Source organism: Bos taurus, chromosome 13 (assembly GCF_002263795.3).
Source record: "Bos taurus isolate L1 Dominette 01449 registration number 42190680 breed Hereford chromosome 13, ARS-UCD2.0, whole genome shotgun sequence".
Classification (NCBI taxonomy): Eukaryota; Metazoa; Chordata; class Mammalia; order Artiodactyla; family Bovidae; genus Bos; species Bos taurus.
Window position 1 is genome coordinate 43,873,926 of NC_037340.1, and position 23,988 is coordinate 43,897,913.

General features: G+C 48.9%; 2 protein-coding genes across 7 annotated transcripts in view; one reads left to right on the forward strand and one right to left on the reverse strand.

The window, feature by feature from the left end:
• AKR1E2 (aldo-keto reductase family 1 member E2) overlaps positions 1-22,538 on the reverse strand; it is a 31,620-nt gene extending 9,082 nt beyond the window's left edge. Inside the window, exons 1-5 of one of the 6 annotated variants that reach the window (XR_009496906.1) lie at positions 8,860-20,317; positions 3,655-3,822; positions 2,869-2,985; positions 1,970-2,047; positions 188-310 (exon numbers count right to left, since the gene is read on the reverse strand). Coding sequence is in view for 5 of the 6 variants with exons in the window: in XM_059892957.1 (XP_059748940.1) it covers positions 188-310; positions 1,970-2,047; positions 2,869-2,985; positions 3,655-3,822; positions 8,860-8,922 (549 nt within the window). In the remaining variant the exon portion in view is untranslated. Of the gene's footprint in view, positions 1-187; positions 311-1,969; positions 2,048-2,868; positions 2,986-3,654; positions 3,823-7,309; positions 7,747-8,859; positions 20,318-22,467 lie in introns of those variants that run through there. The other 5 variants (XM_059892959.1, XM_059892957.1, XM_059892955.1 and 2 more) reach the window with 5 other exon arrangements.
• Positions 22,539-22,769: 231 nt separating this feature from the next.
• Positions 22,770-23,571, forward strand: LOC515358 (uncharacterized). Its single transcript, NM_001100368.2, is given in 1 exon segment — positions 22,770-23,571. A coding segment is annotated over 1 exon segment (546 nt). The 5' UTR covers positions 22,770-22,881; the 3' UTR covers positions 23,428-23,571.
• Positions 23,572-23,988: the final 417 nt, after the last annotated feature.

A 23,988-nucleotide genomic window follows, 5' to 3' on the forward strand; every position in this document is an offset into this window, starting at 1 on the left:
CAGACTTCCGGGGATCTTCTGTCCCCTCACCCACCGCCTGCCTGACTGCTCCCAGTTCACGATGCTGACAGCCCTGGGGAAGACACCTACATCTCTCGATCCACCCTTTCTTCCGTGGCCCCTGCAGCCTCCTGGAGGTAATGGCTGAAAAGCTGATCCATAGCCTCTGAGCTGGCCCCACGCTCACCTGGTTGGTCACCGGCTTGAATCTCAAGTTGGGTTTATTCAGAAGTCTCTCGAGCTGCTCGTGGTTAAAGTTTGACACCCCGATGGCTCTCACTAGGCCTGCGGCCACCAGGTTCTCCATGGCCTAGTGGGGAGAAAGAACCATGGGGCATCTGGGCTGGGCCAGCCCCATGGGTACCCCGCACAGGGTCCAAATAACGGCCCTGCCCGCTGTTCGACAGTATTTCCCTCAAGGCTTCTCCAGCGCTTCTGTGCTCCAGGTCTGCTCCCTGTTGCACCACTAGGAGCTGGGGGCTGTGGGCACACCACGGGACCTCACTGAGCCTCAGTTTCCTCACCCGCACACTGGGGACCACCCCATCCAGGTCATGGGGCTGTTTAAGGGCCGTGTGAGCAGATGCATACAGAGCTTTTCGCTGTGGGCTGGCGTTGAGCAAACGCAGCAGGTCGGGCTGCCATTACCAAGTCCCTGTCACCTGGTGTCTGCAGGGTGTCCACACCGGCCTCACCTGCTCACCCCTCGTCGCCTGGATCACAAGCTGCTTCAGCACCATGACCTGTGCTCAGCTCCTGCCCCAGTGCCAGTTAACGTCTTCAGGGACAAGGGCAGAACAGCTCCGCTATTCACTGACCAGGAACGAGGCCTGGTGCCAGGCGCAGGCAGCTGTGAGTCTGAGTGGCCACGGCTGGTGACCAGGGTCCCGGTGTCCCTGTGACGCCCTGAAGCGGCAACAGCTGCCCAGACCCTCACTTGGGCCACACAAACAGCCCAGGGTTTGACCTGGATCCTTGAGACCAGACCAAGCAGTGGACAGACGGGCCAGGTGAGCTCAGTTTCACTGATTTGGTTGTTTGATGAAAGAGGAGGAGAGGCTGACCTGGCCCCGCACGCCTCCCCATCTGTGCCCCCTCCCCACGCTGCCTGGATGACCCCGCACCCCACACCTGCACCTCTCACCCCACACGAAGAGCTTGCACTTCGTCTCCCTGAACTCTGCAAGTTCCAGTGTGAACATCCCCTTCTGGCCTCCACCCCTCCCTGCCTGTGTGGGGGTCACAGGCACCCGCCAGCCTGACTGGACACCCTGCAGGCAGGAGCCCTCCTCCCAGGCAGGCCGCCCACTGCCCAGCGCCCCATACCCACCACCCCGATTGGCACGCTCCCGCCTTGCTTCCACCTCAGCACTTTTCATCTGGACTCTGGTTTGAAATAAGCTACCCTTTCCTCCACTTCTCCTTGCCCACCCCGAGACATCCCCTGCCGCTGAAGTTATGGTTCCGAAATGCTGACAAAGCACTAAAGGGAACTACAGGATGGCAGCGGGGTCACCACCAGGACACAGGTTTTCAAATTTTCCTTCTTTCTGTATGTTTTACACTTTCTATATTTTCAGTAAAGACCATGTAATCTTTTTTTTTACTCAAAACATTCTGAATTAGTCTGAATTAGACTGAGCGACTTCACTTTCACTTTTCACTTTTATGCATTGGAGAAGGAAATGGCAATCCACTCCAGTGTTCTTGCCTGGAGAATCCCAGGGACGGGGGAGCCTGGTGGGCTGCCATTTATGGGGTCGCACAGAGTCGGACACGACTGAAGCGACTTAGCAGCAGCAGCAGCAGCAGCTATCCCTAAAGTAAGTGCTTCAGAAAGATGACCGACCCGCACTGAGGTCCTTAATCAGGTGCTCGTCCTCAGTTCGTGCTGCAAACCAGGGGCCTCTGAATGGGCAGCTGCAGGCCTCACGGTTCCCTCCGGAGACGGTCAGCGGGGCTGGCTTACCTCCCACGTGTTCAGGAAGTCCGTGTCGCTGGGAATGATCATGCCGTTGTGGTCCACCGGCAAGTCTGCCTCTCCGGACTGCAAGAGCCAGAGGAAAGGCACTCACTGGGGGCTCATGGTGACCCCCGGGGAGGACAGGGAGGAAGGCAGGGAAGAACACTGGACCAGAGGGCAGGAAGCCTGGCTCCGCTCCAACACACAGCTAACCTTCTCCAGGACTCTGAACGTCGCTGCCCACCACTCACCCAACAGGGAAGGAAGACCTGGAATCCTTGCCAGCGGCCATAAAACTGTTTGGCAATTTCAGGCAAAAAAAATGGAGTCTTTCATGTCCTAAGGGCCCCATCTCCCAAGTCCACTGGTAGGATCCTCCCTCTTTTCTTAGAATCCCCATCATGGTGAGAGATAGTGAATCAACTAGTACCAGGATGCTGGGAGGTGCAGGGCAGAGAAAGATGGCTACAATACTGAAGTGGGTTGCCACCTCCTCCTCCAGGGGATTTTCCTGACCCAGGGACGGAACCAACATCTCTTGCGTCTCCTGAACTGAGAGGTGGACTCTTTTCCACTAGTGTCACCTGGGAAGTGCCAGAGAAGGATGGCAGGAAATTTTTAAAAACCTAAAGCCAGACCTCAGCGCAGCCTCGGGGATTGGTCTGCAACCCCTCCACCCCGCCAGGTATAGCCCCCCGAGGCAGGTCAAAGGGGAGCCCTGTGTATGAAATGAAAGGGCAGGCTGAGAGGCAGAACCTGTAGGGCACTAGAGCCTGGGGGCTCTGAGGTCCTCCAGCCCACACCTCCCCAGAGCTGAGCCCCGAGGGAACCGTGTGCTCACTGAATGATGACAGGGCGCAGCCAGGAAGGGAGGTGTGGCCTATGGGGGCCTCTCCGTCCTGTACCTTGAAGCCCATGGGCCAGTGCATGAGGTAGAGGTCCAAGTAGTCCAGCTTCAAGGTCTTCAGACTCCGGGTGCAGGCTGCTTTCACCAGGGACTTCTTATGGCAGGTGCACCAGAGCTGCAGGGGCAGGGAGGAAGCACAGACACAATGGCCACGGAGCCCGTGGGAGCTGTGAGTGCATCCCTGCCTGCTGGCCCAGGATCTGCAAGATGCGCGGCGTCCGGGACCCCCTGGCAGTAAATACAGTGGGGCAGTGACACGTCCTTCGGGCACCCTGGGATCCTCCATGGCAGCCCTTGTTCAGGCTGTCAACGTCTCCTATCTCCTGTGCAAACACAGCATCTACAATCTCCTCAAAACCACACCAGCCTCGCTTCTATACAACACAGTTCCCTATGTAACAACTTTCAACCGTGCTCCTTTCTAAGGGGAAAAGAGTGAACTTCTTAGACGACATCTTGACTTCTTCCACAGTCCGGCCCGTCCAATTCCTCAACCTGGCAGCTCTCTGCTGCCTAAAAAGTTTTTCATCTGGGAATGCCAGCCAAGCTTCTTGGGGGGTCCCTGCACCTGTGGTGTCCCATGCCCCATGCCTTTGCTCATGTCACACTGTCTCTGACCCCCCTGACCTGCAATGCTCCCAGCCTGTGCATGGAGCTGCACAAGTCCTGTCTCAAGGGTTCTCCTACAAAGGAAACTGGAAAACCCTCCCCGTGCAGTTCCCACCACTTGGTAGCCCGGCCCTGAGTGGTCAGTGGCCCTCTCTCTATATACGGGAAATCCTACCTTGCTGACAATAAACAGGTTCTCCCGTCTCACCGCGCCCTCCTTGATCTTGGACTGGATTCCCATTCCAACCTCATTCTCATTGTGGTACACGTAGGCGCAGTCCAAGTGCCGGTAGCCCACGTCTATCGCCACTTTTACAGCCTCTGTTACCTCCCCTGGAGCCGCCTACAAGACAAGAAGTCAGCCACTTGCACTCAGGAGAGCCCAACCCCAACAACCCCTGTTCACTCTAGAACACAGAGTCAACAAGCCATAAAAAGTGAAGTTACTGAGTTGGTACTCATATTCATCCATCCTAAAATTAGGAACATCAGCATCAGAAAGACTTTATAGATAATCTAATTTCAAATTCCTTTACTTATTTGGGGAAAATGTTTTAGGCATGTTTGGTGCCTGCAAATGACTGAGCTAGAGGCTGTGCTACTGGAATGAAGGTGCGTAAATAAATTTAGGATGAATAATGATGACAGGTGTGATGCAAGGAGGTACAGACTCACCCACTACCCACAAAGGCCATCAGCCCAAGTGTAAAAGCAGACAGGTGCACACAAAGACAACCCACCACGCAGAGCATTGCCAGAAGCCAAAGGAATGCAATGGATGGCATCAGCAATGTGCAAGTTCAGAAAAGAAACATTCTCTGTAAAGGGGGCTGCTCGAGCAGGCAAGGGGCCTGGGGTGGGGGAAGAGGGAAGAGGCTCACACAACCACTAAACCCCAAGGGGTCTCAGCTCACAAGGCGCTTTCTCCCTTGAACGTCACATTACCCCGTGAAATTCATCTGTCATAATGATCTTCATTGAATGAGAACACATTTAGAGTGGATGAGAGCTAATGAACCAAGCATCCACTTCAGAGTTGGGAGGACCACCAAGAAATCAGAAGGAAGAGAAAATGAATATAATAATGAACACCAAATACAAATTGATAGAGAAGACCAACAAGGCCTGTGGTTGGTTTTTTGAAAAATCTTAATAGACTTCTTTTTTTTTTTTTTGCTGTTGTCTTTTTTTAATTTTTGGCCACACAGTGCAGCATACGGGATCTCAGTGCCCCAACCAGGGACTGAGCCAGGGCCCCCAGCAGTGGGAGTGTGGAGACCTAACCACTGGACCTCAAGGGGATTCCCTAAAGTAGACAAACTTTGGACAAGACTAGGGAGACCACGTTTTTTTTAAATGACATGAAAAAAAAGCAGTATATACAGATAAAAAATACATATTTAAGAAACTATTATCAGTGACTGCTGCTGCTGCTAAGTCGCTTCAGTCGTGTCTGACTCTGTGTGACCCCACAGATGGCAGCCCACCAGGCTCCCCCGTCCCTGGGATTCTCCAGGCAAGAACACTGGAGTGGGTTGCCATTTCCCTCTCCAATGCATGAAAGTGAAAAGTGAAAGTGAAGTCTCTCAGTTGTGTCCGACTCTTAGCGACCTCATGGACTGCAGCCCACCAGGCTCCGTTGTCCATGGGATTTTCCAGGCAAGAGTACTGGATTGGGGTGCCATTGCCTTCTCCATTATCAATGACTAGAAGCCAATGATTTGGAAAAGTGAAATGAAATGGAAAAATTCCTAGAAAAACTTAAGAAAAAATAAAGCTCAATTGGTCTATAACTATTTTTTTAAATAAAGCAATTAAACACAATACACAGAGTTTTACAAAATTTTCCAGTTAGAATTCATACCAATTAAAAACAAAGTTCTTCTGACAGAGGAAAAGAGGAAACACTTTCAACTTATTTTACTCGACCACAATAAATTAAACTATTAATACATCCCTGACCTCTACCAGTTGGTAAATGGACAGAAGAAATAATTTAAATAATATTTTGATGAGTAAGGGTGATCATTCTAATTCCTGTGTGTGCTCATTGATGTCTGACTCTTTTGCGACTCCATGAACCGTAACCTGCCAGTCTCCTCTGTCCATGGGATACTCCAAGCAAGAATACTGGAGTGGGTTGCCATTTCCTATTCCAGGTGATCTTCCTGACCCAAGGATAGAACCTCTGTCTCATGTCTCCTGCATTGGTAGGCAGATTATTTACCACTAGCACCACCAACCAATAACTTCCTATGTGAATTCTTAAATATCTTTTTATTAAAGACTGTTTTAAAAAGAAAGCAAATTTGAAAGGCTTTATAATTAGTCTGTCTAATTATAAAAGGCTGTCTAAACCACTGACAGGGATTAGAAAAAGACAAAGTAGAGGAAGGTCCAAAGTACTTCCACTAAAGTTTGAAGGCAGGAGAAGGAGATGACAGAGGATGAGATGGTTTGATGGCATCACCAACTCAGTGGACATGTTTGAGCAAACTCTGGGAGTTGATGGACAGGGAAGCCTGGAGGGCTGCAGTCTATGGGGTTGCAAAGAGTTGGACAGGACTGAGCTACTTAACTGAACTTCCACTATCAGGTTTTTACACTGGGAAGAAAAAGTTTGAAAGTTTCTTTTTAAAACCAAGTTGGCAATGACAGCATTCTCCTGTCTCTTTGGTACAGACACTTCCCCATCTTCCTGATGGCTGCTGCTCTGATCCATCAGGTGACAGTTTCCTGCTCTTATCCAAGCCTGACAATCTTTTCTTCTGGGCTTTCTCAGACTTTTTTTTTTTTCCCTGAACAATTATAATGCAGCGGGGCTGGGGCGGGGGGCGCTTCTTTGGTGGCTCAGTGGCAAAAAAGCCTCCTGCCATTGCAGGAGACACGGGCTTGACCCCAAATCGGGAAAGATCCCACATGCCTCGGGGCAACTAAGCCTGTGTGCCACAACTAGGGAGCCTGTGCGCTAGAGCCCAGGGAGCTGCAACTGCTGAAGGCCACACACCCTAGAGCTCTGGCTCCCCAACAAGAGAAGCCACCTCAATGAGAAGTCCAGCTAGAGCAACTAGAGAAAGCCCAGGCAGTGAGGAAGACCCAGCGCAGACATAAATAAACAAACAAATAAATAAAAAGTCTCTGACAATACTTTGCCAACAAATGTCCTTCTATTCAAGGCTGTGATTTTTCCAGTGGTCATGTATGGATGTAAGAGTTGGACTGTGAAGAAAGCTGAGCGCCAAAGAATTGATGCTTCTGAACTGTGGTGTTGGAGAAGACTCTTGAGAGTCCCTTTGACTGCAAGGAGATCCAACCAGTCCATCCTAAAGGAGATCAGTCCTTCATTGGAAGGACTGATGTTGAAGCTGAAACTCCAATATTTTGGCCACCTGATGCGAAAAATCGACTCATTTGAAAAGACCCTGATGCTAGGAAAGATTGAGGGCAGGAGGAGAAGGGGACAATAGAAGTTGAGATGGTTGGATGGCATCACTGACTCGATGGACATGGGTTTGGGTGGACTTCCGGAGTTGGTGATGGACAGGGAGGCCTGGCGTGCCAGTTCATGGGGTCGCAAAGAGTTGGACACGACTGAGCGACTGAACTGAATTGAAATAAGTAGTGATTGGGAAGGACAACCCCCAATTCTAGAAAACCTAATGACTAAACTAAACACTCCATTTCCAAAAGCTAGAGGCGAGCCCCCGGCAGGTGCCAGCGACCAGCTGGACCTGCGGAGGCTGTTGCCGGTTTCCCCAGGTAGGTGGTTCTCCACGCAGGGGCGTGTCGAAGGAAGGCGCCGCCCCTCCTCGACCAAGAGGCCGCCTCACCTTCCAGGTGCCCAGGCCCAGGACAGGAGGTATCGCCTCCATGGCTCGGAGTGCGTCCCCGCCTGCCCGCACGGCTCCGTAGGGCCGCTACCCGAGTGGACGCCGGACTGGCTGCCGGCAACAACAGAGGCCAACCCGGGTTGGCTGACGGCGCGGAGGCGGCGGAAGAAGCCAAAGCACGCTAGGCCGTGAACACGCTCAGCTGTCGGGGCCAAGGGTGGGACTTCGGGGAACGGACGCGCGCTGGCGCGGGGCGAGACAGCCCAGGAAGGACCTGGCCCTGCCCTCGGTCTCCTAGCAACGCCTCCCCTGCTCTCAGCATCTGGATCTCGGCGGGGATCCCGAGGTTCGCAGGGGCGGCTGGGCCGGGTCACCCCTAGAGCAGCGGGGGGAGAGGCTTGGTGTCCCTCCCTCTGAGCCCTGGGAGGAGGCTAGGCCCCCGAGACCCCTACCTTGGCGTGGGGGGGGGGGGGGCGGGGCGGGTACGGCTTCAGGGTGCCAGAGGGACTACAAGTTACTGTGCTTGGGCGGGACCCTGAGGGTCTGCGGTACCATACAAGAGTTGGTGGCCTTAGCTCCCCGTTGGTGACCCGGTGCTCCGAGTCCTGGGAATGTTTTCTAACTCCCGGAGTCCGTGGGAGCAGAGCGCAACCTGGGGACCCGGGGAACCAGGACGCGGTGGGTACGGGGCCGCATCTCCCGGGACCGGGGGTGAGACCCTCCCTGCAGAGCCTCCAGTCTGCAGGTGGGAGTGGGCGGAGCCATTGCGGGAGTCCCGGCCTGCGGTGCCCCTCCTCGTGCTCCAGCACCCAAGACGGACTCCTCTCCAAGGTTGGGCTCCGGGGACACCTCTTGGGCGTGGCCTCTGGGGTCAGTCACAGGCAAGCTTCGTCGTGATGGCTCTTAGTTTGGCTGGACTTGGTCACTTAGAGCTGAGTGACCCTGAGCACCCATGCCTGGCTCATCAAGAAATTGGGGTGATCTAAGTGGCAGGGAGAGCTCCCTAATAACAGTAATTAACTCCTAACACTCGGGCCTCATTGTGGAGCTGCCTGCTCTCAGGGCTCCCTCCAGCCCCTTACACCAGCCAGGGGAGCGGCCAAGGCCAGGCTGGACCTGGTGCGGGTCCCAAGTCCTGCCAGAAAAGATGGGAGAGGCTGAAGAAGAGATGGAGAGGGGAAGGGGTGGCCTGACTTTCCCCTGCCCAGGCCCATGTCTACACCACCTCCAGGCCTCCTGACTTAGCGGTGCAGGGAGCTGGCCGCTGGTGGCGGGGAGAAGGGTAGAGTGGGACCAGGACAGCAGGACGTATGGAGGTTATTCTGTGACTTCACGTCCCATGGTCTTCAGCCAGGCTGATTGGTGTGGGGTAGTCCGTGGGTCCCTGGGGTTGTGGGGTCGCAGTATGGCGGCCGTTGGTGCCGTGCGGTAACCGCCGGGAAGGGAACCGTTGGTACATTGGACAGGGGTTCGCCCAAGCGGGGTCTCTTTCGCGCGTTGCTAAATGTGTGCATGTGCACTGGACAAGCTAGGAGATTAGGCTGCCTCACCACCCCTCGCTGAGTCCGCATGTGGGAGGGAGGCCCTTTGACCTGGAGCTCATCCTGCTGCATCCATCCACGGAAAAGGGGTCCAGGAGCCTGGGCCGTGCCCACACTGAGTGGGGCTCATGCAGTTGAGCCCATCCCCTGCTGGGACAATCTGGGAAGTGAGACAATTAGAGCCAGAGAGGTGGGCGGAGTCCAGAGAAGGGAGGGTTCAATACCCTGAGGTCAAGGCCAAACCCTCCCTTTGGGTGTGCTTTGGGAATGAGAACCCCTAAGCCCCTGCGTGCGGCCCTTTCCTCTGGGCATCCCCACATGGTGTGCACGTGACTTCCGGTCTCCTCCCTATCCAATCTATATGCGCGGTGTGCAGAGACCATTTTTGCAGTATAAATAAGAAACTTGGCAGTGTTACCTGTGCAATGGAGCAATGAGATAGATGATGATATTAAAAACTGTCTGTTGTGAGATTACTTTTACAATAACATGTTTTAAATTTTCAAAAATAGTTTATACTTTGAAACAACGTGAGAAAAAGGATTTTTCATATTTATTTCAAAAGGTCAAAAACGGACGGTTAATTTTTTAATAGCATTTCAGAAGGAATTATTGTTTATTCTGTAGATGCAGAGAAAATCCACAAATTGCAAATCAAGTAGATTATAATGTACTTCATTATATGTGCTGAGCTTGGGAAATATTTTCTGACTCTGCACAGATGGGTTTATTTAGGAAATATAATTGAGGTAAAACAACTGCATGATAAAAAACTGTTACCTATTTAGTTGAAAATACTCCTAAAATGGAGAACTTCATTCTTGCTGCTGCTGGTGAGTCGCTTCAGTCATGTCCGACTCTGCACGACCCCATAGACGGCAGCCCACCAGGCTCCCCCGTCCTTGGGATTCTCCAGGCAAGAACACTGGAGTGGGTTGCCATTTCCTTCTCCAATGCATGAAAGTGAAAAGTGAAAGTGAAGTCGCTCAGTTGTGTCCAAATCAGCGACCCCATGGACTGTAGCCTACCAGGCTCCTCCGTCCATGGGATTTTCTAGGCAAGAGTACTTGATTCTTGAGCTGTATGTAAACTTCGTTTGAGTCTCCTGCCCTCTAGTGGTCATTTCTAAAAGCTGTATGCGGTGAACTCTGAAATGAACACAACCCGAGTTTGAGCAAGCTCTGAAGTTGGTGATGAACAGGGAAGCCTGGCGTGCTGCAGTCCATGGGGCCTCAAAGAGTAGGACACGACTGAGCAACTGAACTGAACTGAAGTGTAAATATCAAGTTCCAAATTTTAAGACATTTGAGGAAGCTGAGAAGTTTTCTAACTTGGTTTCATCATTTTCACAACATAATCGCCATGTCTCTATTACATACTCCCTTGAGATTACGGATAGAAAACTGAATTTGGGTATCTCTTGACCATTTGACTTAATGTTCTGTAAAATTGGTACATATCTAGTATAGTCTTATCACTATTGCATAAAGGTTGTTTTGAAAATAAATACTTTAATATATACTACACTGTTTCCTATTACTAGTTAAGTCCATTACATGCTGTATCTTGTATTCCTCTTACTACCCCCATACACCTTGTGAAGTACACACTGTATTATTCCAATTTCACGAGAAAAGAAAGTGATACTGAGCGGGGGCTCATAAGACTTGGCAAGTGACACACCCTGGGCCTAAAAGACTGAGTTTTGTGTCATGATTTTCATTCTTCTAACAATTCATAATTAATTTTGAGTTAATTTTTAAATTATCAATATTTAACCATAAGTATTACCCTCCAGCTGAGCTATTTAAAATCCTAAGAGATGATGCTGTTAAAGTGCTGCACTCAATATGTCAGTAAATTTGGAAAACTCAGCAATGGCCACAAGATTGGAAAAGGTCAGTTTTCATCCCAATCCCAAGGGAAGGCAACGCCAAAGAATGTACAAAGTAGCATACAATTATGCTCATTTCACCTGCTAGCAAAGTAATACTCAAAATCCTTCAAGCCAGGCTTCAGAAGCACGTGAAGATATTAAGAAGAGGTGGCAAGAATACACAGAAGAACTATACAAAAAAGACCTCACGACCCAGATAATCATGATGGTATGATCACTCATCTAGAATCAGACATCCTGGAATGTGAAGTCAAGTGGGCCTTAGGAAGTATCACTACAAACAAAGCTAGTGGAGGTGATGGAATTCCAGTTGGGCTATTTCAAATCCTAAAAGACGATGCTGTGAAAGTGCTGCACTCAATATGCCAGCAAATTTGGAAAACTCAGCAGTGGCCACAGGACTGGAAAAGGTGTTTTCATTCCAATCCCTAAGAAAGGCAATGCCAAAGAATGTTCAAACTACTGCACAACTGCACTCATCTCACACGCTAGTAAAGTAATGCTCAAAATTCTCCAAGCCAGGCTTCAACAATATGTGAACCGGGAACATCTGGAGAGATGTTCAAGCTGGTTTTAGAAAAGGCAGAGGAACCACAGATCAAATTGCCAACATCTGTTGGATCATTGAAAAAGCAAAAGAGTTTCAGAAAAACATTTATTTATGTTTTATTGACAATGCCAAAGCCTTCGACTGTGTGGATCACGATAAACTGTGGAAAATTCTGAAAGAGATGGGATTACCAGTGAAAGAAAGTTACCTGGCTCAAAATAGCCTGGAGTTAAAACTCCCCTCCAGGTCCTCCTCACCAGTCTATGTAAAACAAAGAACTCTCACCCAAAGGAAAAAAAAAAATGGACATTAAGGTTGATTACCCCCAACTCCAAGCTGTTCCCATCCTCTGGCCAACCTCCAGAATTCCTTGCCCCAGCCATTTAAGAGATAACTACTCCTAACAACCTTGGAGGAGAACAGGCCCCCTTAAGACAGTACATTTCCACATACATGCCTGTATATACTTTTTTCTTGGGTTAATGCAGCAGCTCACTAATCTGACTGCTGCCCCTTCTCGCCACATTAAAGGTTATCTGTTCCTGTAAAGTGCCGGTCTTGTTCTTTTTCCGAACTTCACCTTCTCTAACTCCCTTACCCTACATTTTTTGTTGCTGAAACCCGGGAGGTTGAGATTTCTTCTCGTTCTCCACAGCCAGCTCTTTGGAGTGTGGAAGCCTGCCGAGCTCACTTTCCCACCCGGACTTTCAAGACCTCCTAGAGAGGACATCCTGTGCCTTCTTGAGTGGTACAAGTCCTGTGTAAGGGCTTTATTGGTTTTTCACGTAACACAAGGAATATTGGTCTCTCTCTCTCTTTTCTCTACACTTTCTTTTCCACGAGACCAACCAACTCTAGGACAGAGGCCTTTTGCCATTCAACCTACCTCCATCCACCACGAATTCTCACCTGACCCAACAGCCCAGGTAAGCTCGGATGGTACTCTAGGGTGCCATAGACTATCCTCCTTTCTGGGTTCCTGGAGAACCCTCCGGCCAAAAGGTCCTCTGGGGAGGTACACGTGGAGGACGCCCCTCCCCTCCTTTGGAGCCTCTCTCTCTCTGCCTAGTTAAAAGATTAGGTGATGACCCTTTTCTCTCCACTGGACAGTCACTAGCCATTTGCTATGGGGTCAAGCCAATCTGTCTCATGGGACTCTCCCTTGGCCTGCATAAAATGAAACCTCAAACCTCTATTCTTGACCGATCTCAAGGTTCATAAACTCGAGTCACTTTGCACTCAAATTTGGCCTCAATACAAACTGGATGACCAAAACCACTGGCCTGAGTTTGGGACTTTCGATTTCAATATTTTATCAGCTCTCACAAACTTCCTCAAACGGAATGGCAAATGGTCGGAGGTCCCCTATATTCAAGTCTTCTGGGACCTTAGAAGTCATCCTTCTCTTTGCAAGGACTATTCTACCTATCAAATCCTCTGCTCTCTCTCCCCCTCCATTACAAAAGAATCCAAATCTAAAGCCCCTAAAAGGCCCCCTAAACTCCCAGCCCCTGATTTTGACCTGGCAGATGAGCCTCCTCCCTACCGCCCAGAGAGAAAACTTCCAGAGACAAGACCCCATCCTCTAGCCCTTCCTCCTCCAAAACAGGAAGCGATGACTCCAAAACCCCAAAAGAGATTGCCACCCCACCCCCCATCAGCCAGGACCTGAAGCAAACACATGCTTCCCCTCAGAGAGGTAGCAGGACCGGAGGGCCCTACACGGGTTCATGTGCCTTTCTCAATTTCTAATATGAGCCAAAATGAAGAAAAATTGGGATCTTATTGAGAAAATCCTACTAGGTATAGAGAAGAATTCCTCTGCCTTACACAAGCCTATCACTTGACCTGGAATGATCTTGATTACATTCTAAATGCCACATTAACCCCTGATGAAAAGGAATGGATATGACAGGCAGCCCGGACTCATGCTGATCAGCTCCATAATCAAGACAGGACTAATCCAGTGGCTGATGATGCAGTCCCTTTAACTGAGCCACGATGGACACATCAAGGCGATGCCAGCATCCGGTACCTGCATCATATGATCACCTGTTTACTACAAGGAATGCTAAAAAACTCTCACATTCATGTTAACTACAATAAGACTAGCAAAGTGAATCCAGAAAAAGATGAAAATCCTGTCCTTTTTCTTTCATGGCTTACTGAGGCAGTCCAAAAATACACTAGATATCTCCACCCCTGACGGACTTCTGTACCTACACGTCCAGTCCATAAGCCAGTCAGCCCGATATTCGCTGAAAATGATGCCAGTTGGAGAAAGGCCCCAAAACCCCTCAGCAAGATATCCTAGAAACAGCCTTTAAAGTTTTCAACAATAGGGAGAAAGAAGCAAAAAAAGAAAAAGAAAAGGAACGAAAGGCCAAATATGCTTTATTCACTGCAGCTATCCAAGAAAAAAATTCAACCCCTTTGGCCCATCCACCTCGTCCCACCCGGATGGGACCTAACCCTCCAGGCCCTACTTTAGATGTAACCAAATGGGACACTGGGCTAAGTCCCACTTAAACCCCCAGCCACCCACCAAACCCTGCCCCACCTGCAAACAATGGGGCCACTGGAAAATGGATCGTCCTCAGACATTTCCCACCAAATCTGGGGGTCCACCCCAGGCCCAACAACAATGAGCCAGGAACCAGACTGAAGGGGGCCCTGGCACCCCAGACCATGGTTCCTCGGATGAGGTAAGAGATGATCCAATTGTGCCCCAGTTATTCCAGTGATGGAGCACAAGCTCCAAACCCCAAGTCCACCACATACAGATGGACTCGGAGCTTTGGGTAATTGGCACGGTGGCTGGACACAAAGTCTCATTCCTAACAGACACTGGGACTTCACTTTTATCCTCCTTTAAGGGCCCTCTCCAACCTTCACAAGTGGCCATCAAAGGGGGTCTCAGGCATCCCTTTTTATCCCAAAATAACCCCTCCTCTCCTTTGTTCCTTTGACAAAACAACACTAACACATTCTTATAAAGTAGTTTCTCAATGCCTAATGGCATTGATGGGATGTGATCTTCTGGCTAAGCTGCAAACTTCTATAAACCTCCCATCCTTAGATCCCGTACCAATTCTTTGCATCGAAATGGCACCCGAACCTTTGGCCAGCCCTCACTCCCAAAATCTGCCCCCTGACCTTCCCCCGATAGATTCTCAGGTCTGGGTCACTGAATCCTCATTGGTAGCCCAACACCATTCCCCTGTGCAGGTTTTTCTTAAAAATCCCTCTGGGGCTCCCGACCTGAGCCCCAGCGTCCACGAAACCGCCCCTACTTCCAGCGGAGACGGCAGCAGCCCCCGGGACCCAGGCAGTCCACAGCCCCAGAGACCTCAGCCCCCATCAACAGTGGGGACCCCCCAACCACCATACTGGAGTGATTCCAACTCAAAGGACACCCAGAGCCACCGTCTGGTATCTGCCAGTTTTTCCAACTGACTTGTGTTCTACCCAACACCTCCCTCCCCTCTTTCCCATAATTTGTGACATCAAAACACCGGCTTTTCCCCCCATTCCTTGAGACCCAGGAGGGCCAAAGCAACAGCCTTTTGCTTTTTTTTTTTTTCCTTTCTCCCTTACCAAGGGTTGAAGGAAGGGATCCATCCTTATTGTTCAGAGGCATCAACTCCCTCCCCTAAATCACGCTGAGAAGGAACCAGCCAGCTCTTCCCTCCTCCTGGTTGTTTTTCTTTCCCACCCCAGTTTATTTTTTGTTTCCCTGCTCCCCCTACCTCTGAAGCCATTTTATGAACGGTCATGTGCCACCTGAGCCTCCAGTAAAAAAAACAGGCAAAAAAAAAAAAAAAAATCCCTCAGGTAATAACCCAAACTCAATATACCCTGACCACAGAATCCCGACAAAGACTTAAACCAATAATCTCCCGACTGCTCAAAGCCAGCCTTTTGCAGGCTATCGTTCTCCTCATAATTCTCCTATACTGGCAGCCAAAATGGGGCCCACTCCTGGCATCTAGTTTAAGATCTTTGCAAGATCAATCAGGCCATAATACCCATGTACCCCGTGGTCACTAATCCCTACCCCTTCTCTCACATATTCCCCCTGACACTCTACTTCACGGTACTGGACCAAAAGATACTTTCTTTACTATACCCCTACAGCACTCCTCACAGCCCCTATTTGCCTTCACCTGGACGGATCCAGACACAAATCAATGTCAACAATTAACTTGGACCGTTTTACCACAAGGGTTTAGAGATAGCCCTCATTTTTTTGGTCAAGCCCTCCAAAGAGACCTACAAACTTTAGACTTAGGCTCTACTACCCTACTCCAGTATGTAGATGATTTATTGTTATATAGTTCTTCTCACCATATCTGCCTAGTCCACACTGCAAAGGTATTAAATGCCATAGGCAACTGGGGCTAGAGTCTCACTCTCCAAAGCACAAACTGCTTCCACCACTGTCAATTACATGGGATTGCTTCTCACGCCCAAATCAAAATAATTCCAGCTCAGAGACTTCAAGCCTTGACCCAGATCCCCAGGCCCCAAACCAAAAGGGAACTTCTTTCTCTATTAGGTCTATTAAACTTCTTCCGAATATGGGTCCCGAATTTTGCCCTCCATGCAAAACCTCTCTAGCAAGCTACTCCAAGAAAAGTAGATGAACCCTTCTTGGCCCCCACCTCTCTCCACACTCCCATACAGACTCTTATCAAACATTTACTACAGATCCCTTCTCTTTACTTACCTGATTACACCAAGCCTTTTTTCCTTTTTGTATATCCTCGACAAGGACATGCGTGAGGATACTGCGCACAAATGAGGGCCTCTAGCTTACTTACCTAAACAACTCGATCTCGTCATGCTCAGATGGCCACCTTGTCTCCAGGCCTTAGCTGCAACCACCCTCTTAATCCCTGAAGCCCAAAAACTAACCTGAAATGCTCCTCTAAATGTATGTTCACCTCACTCCATCTAAGATTTACTCTCATCGGGCTTTCCTTTCTCTGCTCCCTGCTTAACTACAGATCCTCCACAGACACCTCTTTGACCCATCCCTTTCTTTTATGCCTTATAAACCTCTTAATCCTGCTAGCTAGCTTACTCCCTACACCAGATCCAGAACACCTATCTCATGACTGTGTTCAGGCTTTAGATATGACACTTAATTCATTTGAACATATAACCGATCAGCCCCTTACTGACCCCACAGTCCCTTCCTGGTTCATAGATGATAGTGCTCAGAAACAAGCCCCATTTGGGGCTGGATACACTATAGTCCAGGGACAGCCTGAAAAAGTTATCCCTCCTCGCAGCATCACGTCAGCCACACTCCCAGCTCACACATCCTCACAACAGGCTGAAATGATAGCTCTTACACAAGCTTTGACCCTAGCCAAAGACCAAAAGATAAACATTTACACTGACTCCATATATATCTATAACATATAACATTCTAACATTATAATCTGGAGGGAGAGGGGATTCCTGACTCAGAAGGGCACACCTATTCTCAATGCTTCTTTTATTTCTGAACTCCTCCATGTGTCTCAGCTCCCAAAACAAGCTGCTGTAATATATTGCTGGGGACATCAGTAACATAATCCTATCTCCTTTTATAACAATATAGCAGATCACCAAACAAAGCGGCAGGCTGCCTCTGTTAGTCCTGTCTTTACTATGCCCCATATTGACGAGCCTAACATCCACACATTACTTTCATATTTGCATTCCCTTTTCCACCCCTCTGCAAAACTACTTAAGGTTTTCCTTCAGAACTGTATTGAACTAAGGACGATATGACTTATTTAAATAATCTGACCCAAACTTGTACCATTTGTCAGCAGACAAATCCTAATTGTAACATTTGCCTCCCTCCTTTCCCCACCCACCAAACTGCAGACATCTTTCACACAAGACTGTCAGGTAGATTTCACCCACATGCCACCCATAAAAAAGGTTAAATTTCTCCTAGTCTTTGTATATACATTTTCTGGATGGATCGAAGCTTTCCTGACTACTAACAAACCAGTCCCTACTATGGCTCAGCTTATACTTATTGAAATCCTCCCTAGGTCTGGAATGCCTTCCTCCCTCCAGTCTGACAACAGGCCCGAGTTCACATCTCAAATCACCCAAAATATTGCACGAGCCCTTCAAGTTCCTTGGAGGTTTTGAGAGAGTAACAGGCAGGAAGGCCAGGGGTCTCCAAACGGAGAAAATAGCCTGCAAGTGTCAGACATTTTTATCTCTCTTAAGCGGCAGGAGGAAACAAACTAGGCATATTTTTTTCTTCTCTATACAAATTTAAAAGGAAGTTTCTCTTAAAATACTATGTTGCCATAATGACACCTGGTTTCACCTGAAGTTAACTATTCTCAAACCTAAAGATAACCAAAGCCTTTTTCTTATGGAAATGTTTGTCTTAAGCTATGCTAATGTACTATGCATTTACCCCAAACTCTGTCTTCAAGTCGGTTCCCTCTTGGCTCAGAACTTATTTGACAAACCAGTATGTTATACTGAGATATTGTTCCCCTAATCTATGTAAATGAAACTATGTGGTCTGCCCTTCTTCAAGATTCAAATTAATCATTTTATGGCCCAGGATAAACCATTTGATGCCAAGATTATCCCAAAATACATCTTATGGATGAGGGACCTGGTGCCATTCTGAGTTTTAAGACATTCTTTCTTTCATTAACGGACTGCTAGTGACTATATAACATCCAGCTGAAGACTAGCAGGGGGGCACTCTTTCTGCCCTCTTCTGATGCCTATGTCAGAAGCTTTCTCTATCTCCTTTATACTTTAAAAAAACTTTATTACCCAAAAGCTCTTAGTGATCAAGCCTCATCTCTGGCCCCGGATTGAATTCTTCTCCTCCGGGGGCCAAGAATCCCGGTGTTTTTGCGTGAATTCAACAACAACCTTTCAGTTTCACATTCCTTATCATCCCTGGTCTTCCCATAAGGTTGAGAGAGCCAACCGAGTCCTAAAAAAAACTCAGACCAAATTAACAATCGAACTTCATCAAGATTGGACTAAACTCCTCCCTTTAGCCCTCTTAAAGGTCTGGGCCTTACCAAAAAAACCCTTAAGTATCAGTCCATTCAAGGCCATGTATGGGAAGCCCATAATACCTTTGGGTCTTTCCCCTTCCCAGGACAGTCCCAAACTGTCTTCTCACCTTCCTTTTCCTTTACTTGCCCAGATACGAGATGCCCTTTGGCAACATATGGATGACTTACTCCCTTGACCACACCCCAATCTTCCATACCCATCCCTTCAAATAGGAGATAATAAAAGTTTCTATGACAACTGAGTCCCACTCAGATCTAACCCCAAAATGGCAATGTCCCTACACGGTAATTCTGCTGACCCCTACCACTACAAAATTAAAAGAAATTACCCCTTGGGTCACATCACCCAGTTAAAAAAGGTTATGCAGCCCAGTGATGAAAATGCTTGCCAGACTAATACTTATCAAGTTTCTCACACAGGCCCTACAACTCTAAAGTTCTCATAGCTTCCACCGGACTCAACTGGCGATGGATGAGCCTGTAGGTTTCACGGCTTCAATTATTCCTGGAACAACTTCTGGCAGATATGTGGGTCTCGAGTCCTCAAGGAGTCACGTTCAAACTTGCTGAAGATTACATCTCCACCCTATGGCTACAGGGAACCTTTTATAAATTTTGCCCCTTTGAAATCCAATTCTTTTCCATAGTAATCTATCTTATGCTCACTTCCCCAAATGTTGTTTAACATCTTCTTCTTATCCTCCCTTCTTCCTGTGACCCAGAAACTCCTTGAAAATCCTAATCTCGACTATCTTAATTTAACCCATACACTTCTCAATGCTTCTAACACACAACTGGCTAAAGACTGCTAGATATGTCTATGCATAACTCCTCTGTGAGATTCAGCCCTCCCCACATCCATCCTCAACTGGACCACAGGTAACATGTCCCCACACCACTACACCACCGTAGAGAGCCTTTATTCGTCTCATATCTTACATAGCTTCACACAAGTGACCAAATCCGAAATTCAGACACACTCTTAGAATTTTTACTCACTGAACTTTCCTCCTTCAATGAAAAACCTTCATTCGGAGGCCCTATTGCCTAGAGAGTAACACTGTTACAATCAGCTCCTTTTTGCATATCTAGAAATTCCATAAACAGTTCATATGACCAACCCATGGGCACAAATCCCTAACTCCATGTGCAACCATACCTCCACCTTACTGTTTGCCACTGGAAAGGCTATATATAATGTTTCTGGTCCTACAGGACACTCTTTAACCTTTACAGGGTGGTTTCCCTCAGCATATTCCTCCACTTCTCCCACTGTTGGGGCCGCCTTAGCAGGGTCTCTGAGCATCCTTGAACGAATGATCAAAACCCCACCCCCCAACTCCTCTTTGCCATCAACTTCAGCTGTTGTATTATGACACCTGGCCTATTTTTCCTGTGTGGGACTTCTACACACCTGTCTACCTACTAACTGGACCGGGACCTGCACCCTGGTATATTCCAATCCAAACCTTTTAATAGCCCCCAATGATCAGCCTTTGCCTATTCCTCTCATCCACAAGTGAATAAAACGAGCCATTCATTTCACTGCCCTCTTAGTAGGGCTAGGAATAGCGGCTGGAATTTAAAAAGGAACCGCTGGCTTAACCACCTCCATCCAAAACTACCAGACACTCTCTAAGGACCTATCAGACAGCCTCCAGGAAATAGCTCAAGGCCTAATAACTATACAAAATCAACCCGATTCCTTGGCAGCCATAGTATTACAAAAACAGAAAGAGATTAGATAACCACAGAGAAGGGCGGTCTGTGCCTTTTTCTAGACAAATCCTGCTGTTTCTATGCCAACCAGTCCGTTATTACCCAAGGAGCTGCAAAAAACCTTACAGATCGAGCCTCACGAACCCGCCAGAGATTAAGCAACTCCTGGCAGTCATGGTTAATAGTTTGGAACTGGATGCTTTGGGTTTTATGCCTTCTCGGACCATTCATTTTTATCATCCTCCTACTCACCTTTGGGCCCTGTTTAATCTTTTCCAGGGATTCCTCCAAGACCGAATCCAAGCCATTTTCTGAGACCAAGTCAAGACTGTTCTTTTGCTTGAGACCCTGAGGGCTAGAATAGAAAAGCAACACTACAGGCCTTAGACTTCCTTCCTCCCAGACCACAATCCCCTGAACCTCATTTATCAGCAGGAAGAAGCCCTGAACATTAGCAACATCCACCTCTCTTTCTCTTTCTATATATATTCCTTAGGGTCTGGGATGAAGGAAAGTTTCACACCTCAAAATGGCCTGGAGTTAAAAGCCCCCTCCAGGTCCTCCCACCATTCTGTGAAAACAAAGAACTCTCTCACCCCAAGGAAAAAAACAGACAATAAGGTTGATTACGCCCAGCTCCCAGCCCGTCCCAGCCTCTGGCCAATCTCCAGAATTCCTTGCCCCAGCCATTTAAGGGATAACTACTCCGAACAGCCTTGGAGTAGAAGAGGGCCCCTTATGACAGTAGCTTTCCACGTATATGCCTATATACATACTTACTCTTTTCTTGGGTTAGTGTTGCTGCTGCTGCTGCTAAGCTGCTTCAGTCATGTCCAACTCTGTGCGACCCCATAGACGGCAGCCCACCAGGCTCCCCCGTCCCTGGGATTCTCCAGGCAAGAACACTGGAGTGGGTTGCGATTTCCTTCTCCAATGCATGAAAGGAAAAGTGAAAGTGAAGTCGCTCAGTCGTGTCTGACTCTTAGCGACCCCATGGACTGCAGCCTACCAGGCTCCTCCGTCCATGGGACTTTCCAGGTGAGAGTACTGGATGGGTTAGCGCAGCAGCTCACTATTCTGACTGCTGTCCCTTCTCGCCTCATTAAAGGTTATCTGTTCCTCTAAAGTGCTGGTCTCCTTCTTTTTCAAAACCTCTCCTTCTCTAACTCTCTTACCCTACAACCAGACCACCTGACCTGCCTGTTGAGAAATCTGTATGCAGGTCAAGAAGCAACAGGTAGAACTGGACATAGAACAGACTGGTTCCAAATAGGAAAAGGAGTACATCAGGGCTGTATATTGTCACCCTGCTTATTTACCTTATATACAGAGTACATCATGAGAAACACTGGGCTGGATGAAGCACATGCTGCAATCAAGACTGCCAGGAGAAATATCAATAATCTCAGATATGTAGATGACACCACCCTTATGGTAGAAAGAGAACTAAAGAGTCTCTTGATGAACGTGAAAGAGGAGAGTGAAAAGGGTGGCTTAAACCTCAACATTCAGGAAACTAAGATCATGGCATCCTCTCCCATCACTCAATGCCAGATAGATGTGGAAACAGTGGCAGACTTTATTTTTGGGGCTCCAATATCACTGCAGATGCTGACTGCAGCCATGAAATTAAAAGATGCTTACTCCTTGGAAGGAAAGTTATGACCAACCTAGACAGCATGTTAAAAAGCAGAGGCATTATTTTGCCAACAAAGGTCCATCTAGTCAAAGCTATGGTTTTTCCTGTAGTCATGTATGGATGTGAGAGTTGGACTATAAAGAAAGCTAAGCGGGGAAAAAGTGATGCTTTTTAACTGTGATGTTGGAAAAGACTTTTGTGAGTCCCTTGGACTGCAAGGAGATCCACCCAGTCCATCCTAAAGGAAATCAGTCCTGAATGTTCATTGGAAGGTCTGATGCTGAAGCTAAAACTCCAATACTCTGAGCCACTTGAAGTGAAGAACTGACTCATTTGAAAAGACCCTGATGCTGGGAAAGATTGAAGGCAGGAGAAGGGGAGGACAGAGAATGAGATGGTTGGATGGCATCAACGACTCAATGCACTTGAGTTTTAAGTAAACTCCGGGAGTTGGTGATGGGCAGGGAGGCCTGGCGTGCTGCAGTCCATGGGGTCGCAAAGAGTTGGACACGACGAGCGACTGAACTGAAGTGAACTGAAAAAGGACCGAAATCCAAACTATAACATTCGCATTCCTCCTGGGCACAGAACCCCTTCTCTCCGAGTGCAGGTGGAGAGAACGAACAGCAACTGTATACGAGTATTCGGGCCTGCGCTTGACGACATCGGCGAGCGTGAGAGACCGTGAAGAGGAGTAACCGCCAGGGCGCGACTCCTCGCCGCGACCAGGAGGACGGTGAGGGCTTACCGCTCCGGGTTCCTCCGGTTTCCGGCCGGGTTAACTGGACGGAAATAGTTTCAGAAATGCAACACAGCCCCCGCCCCCGCCCCCGCCCCCACCCCCACCCCCCATTCTCTTCTAACAGCAAGAATAACCGCTGTTCCTCCGCTCCCTCAAGTCCCGCCCTTTCACCCGCCCGGCTCCGGAGAAGAACCCACAACCCCCAGAAAGCCGCCGAGCGCGACGCCGTATCGGGCGGTGGAAGTAGACGTGCCGGAAAGTCGTGTGCCGGAAGGTCGTAAAGCGCGCGCGTCTTCCGGTTAACGACCGCCGTGCCGAGCGTCCCCTCCGGCAGCCGCCCCCGCCGGACTCTTGGTAGTTCTGTTTTCTCCCCGCTTCCCGGCCACGGTTTTCTGTGGTCGCCCTCTTCACCCCTGCATCATGTTCAAGAAATTTGATGAAAAAGAAAACGTGTCGAACTGTATCCAGTTGAAAACTTCCGTTATTAAGGGCATTAAGAACCAGTTGATGGAGCAGTTTCCCGGCATCGAACCGTGGCTGAACCAAATCATGCCAAAGAAGGATCCGGTCAAAATAGTGCGATGCCACGAGCACATAGAAATCCTCACGGTGAACGGGGAGCTGCTGTTCTTCAGGCAAAGGGAAGGGCCTTTCTACCCAACGCTGAGGTTGCTGCACAAGTATCCGTTCATCCTGCCCCGCCAGCAGGTGGACAAGGGAGCCATCAAGTTCGTGCTCAGCGGAGCCAACATCATGTGCCCAGGCCTGACCTCGCCGGGGGCCCGCCTCTTCCCCGCCGCAGTGGACACGGTGGTGGCGATCATGGCGGAGGGAAAGCAGCACGCTCTGTGCGTGGGCGTCATGAAGATGTCCGCGGACGAGATCGAGAAAGTCAACAAAGGAATCGGCATCGAGAACATCCATTACCTCAATGACGGGCTGTGGCACATGAAGACGTACAAGTGAGCCTGGGAGGACGCGCGCCTGGTGCCCCGCGGACCTCGTGCCCAGCCTGTGTCCGAGTGACGCCAGGGAGGCCGCTCCTCAGTGCTTAAGACATTCAGAGGACACTAGAAAAGGAGAAAGGCCAAGTAAAAGTTTTGGAACGAACCTCTCTGTCTGTGTGTGTGTGTCATTTGTCTGTGTGCCTGTGAGTGTGTTTGTGTCCACGGCGGAGGTCAGTTTAGATTTCCTGTCTTGTTGGTCTAAGGAGGTATTCGTTGGAACAGGCTCATTATCTCCCTCAGAAATGTAGATTTCAAAGTCAAGAGCGTGCCCCTGATAGACCCTAGTGACTGAAAAAGTAGGGGGAGAAAATGGCGAGGGGCTTCCCTGATGGTCCAGGGATTAAGACTGCCGCTTCCATTGCAGGGGCCTCAGATTCCATTCCTGGTCGGGGAAGCTAAGAACATTCTCTGAGGCCAAAAAAACTGAGTAGAGAGAGGCCCGAAACAACTCTATTCATACGACTGCTTTAAGGGGGAATACTAGAAACAAAATCCGGTACAAAGAAAACTTCAGACTTTG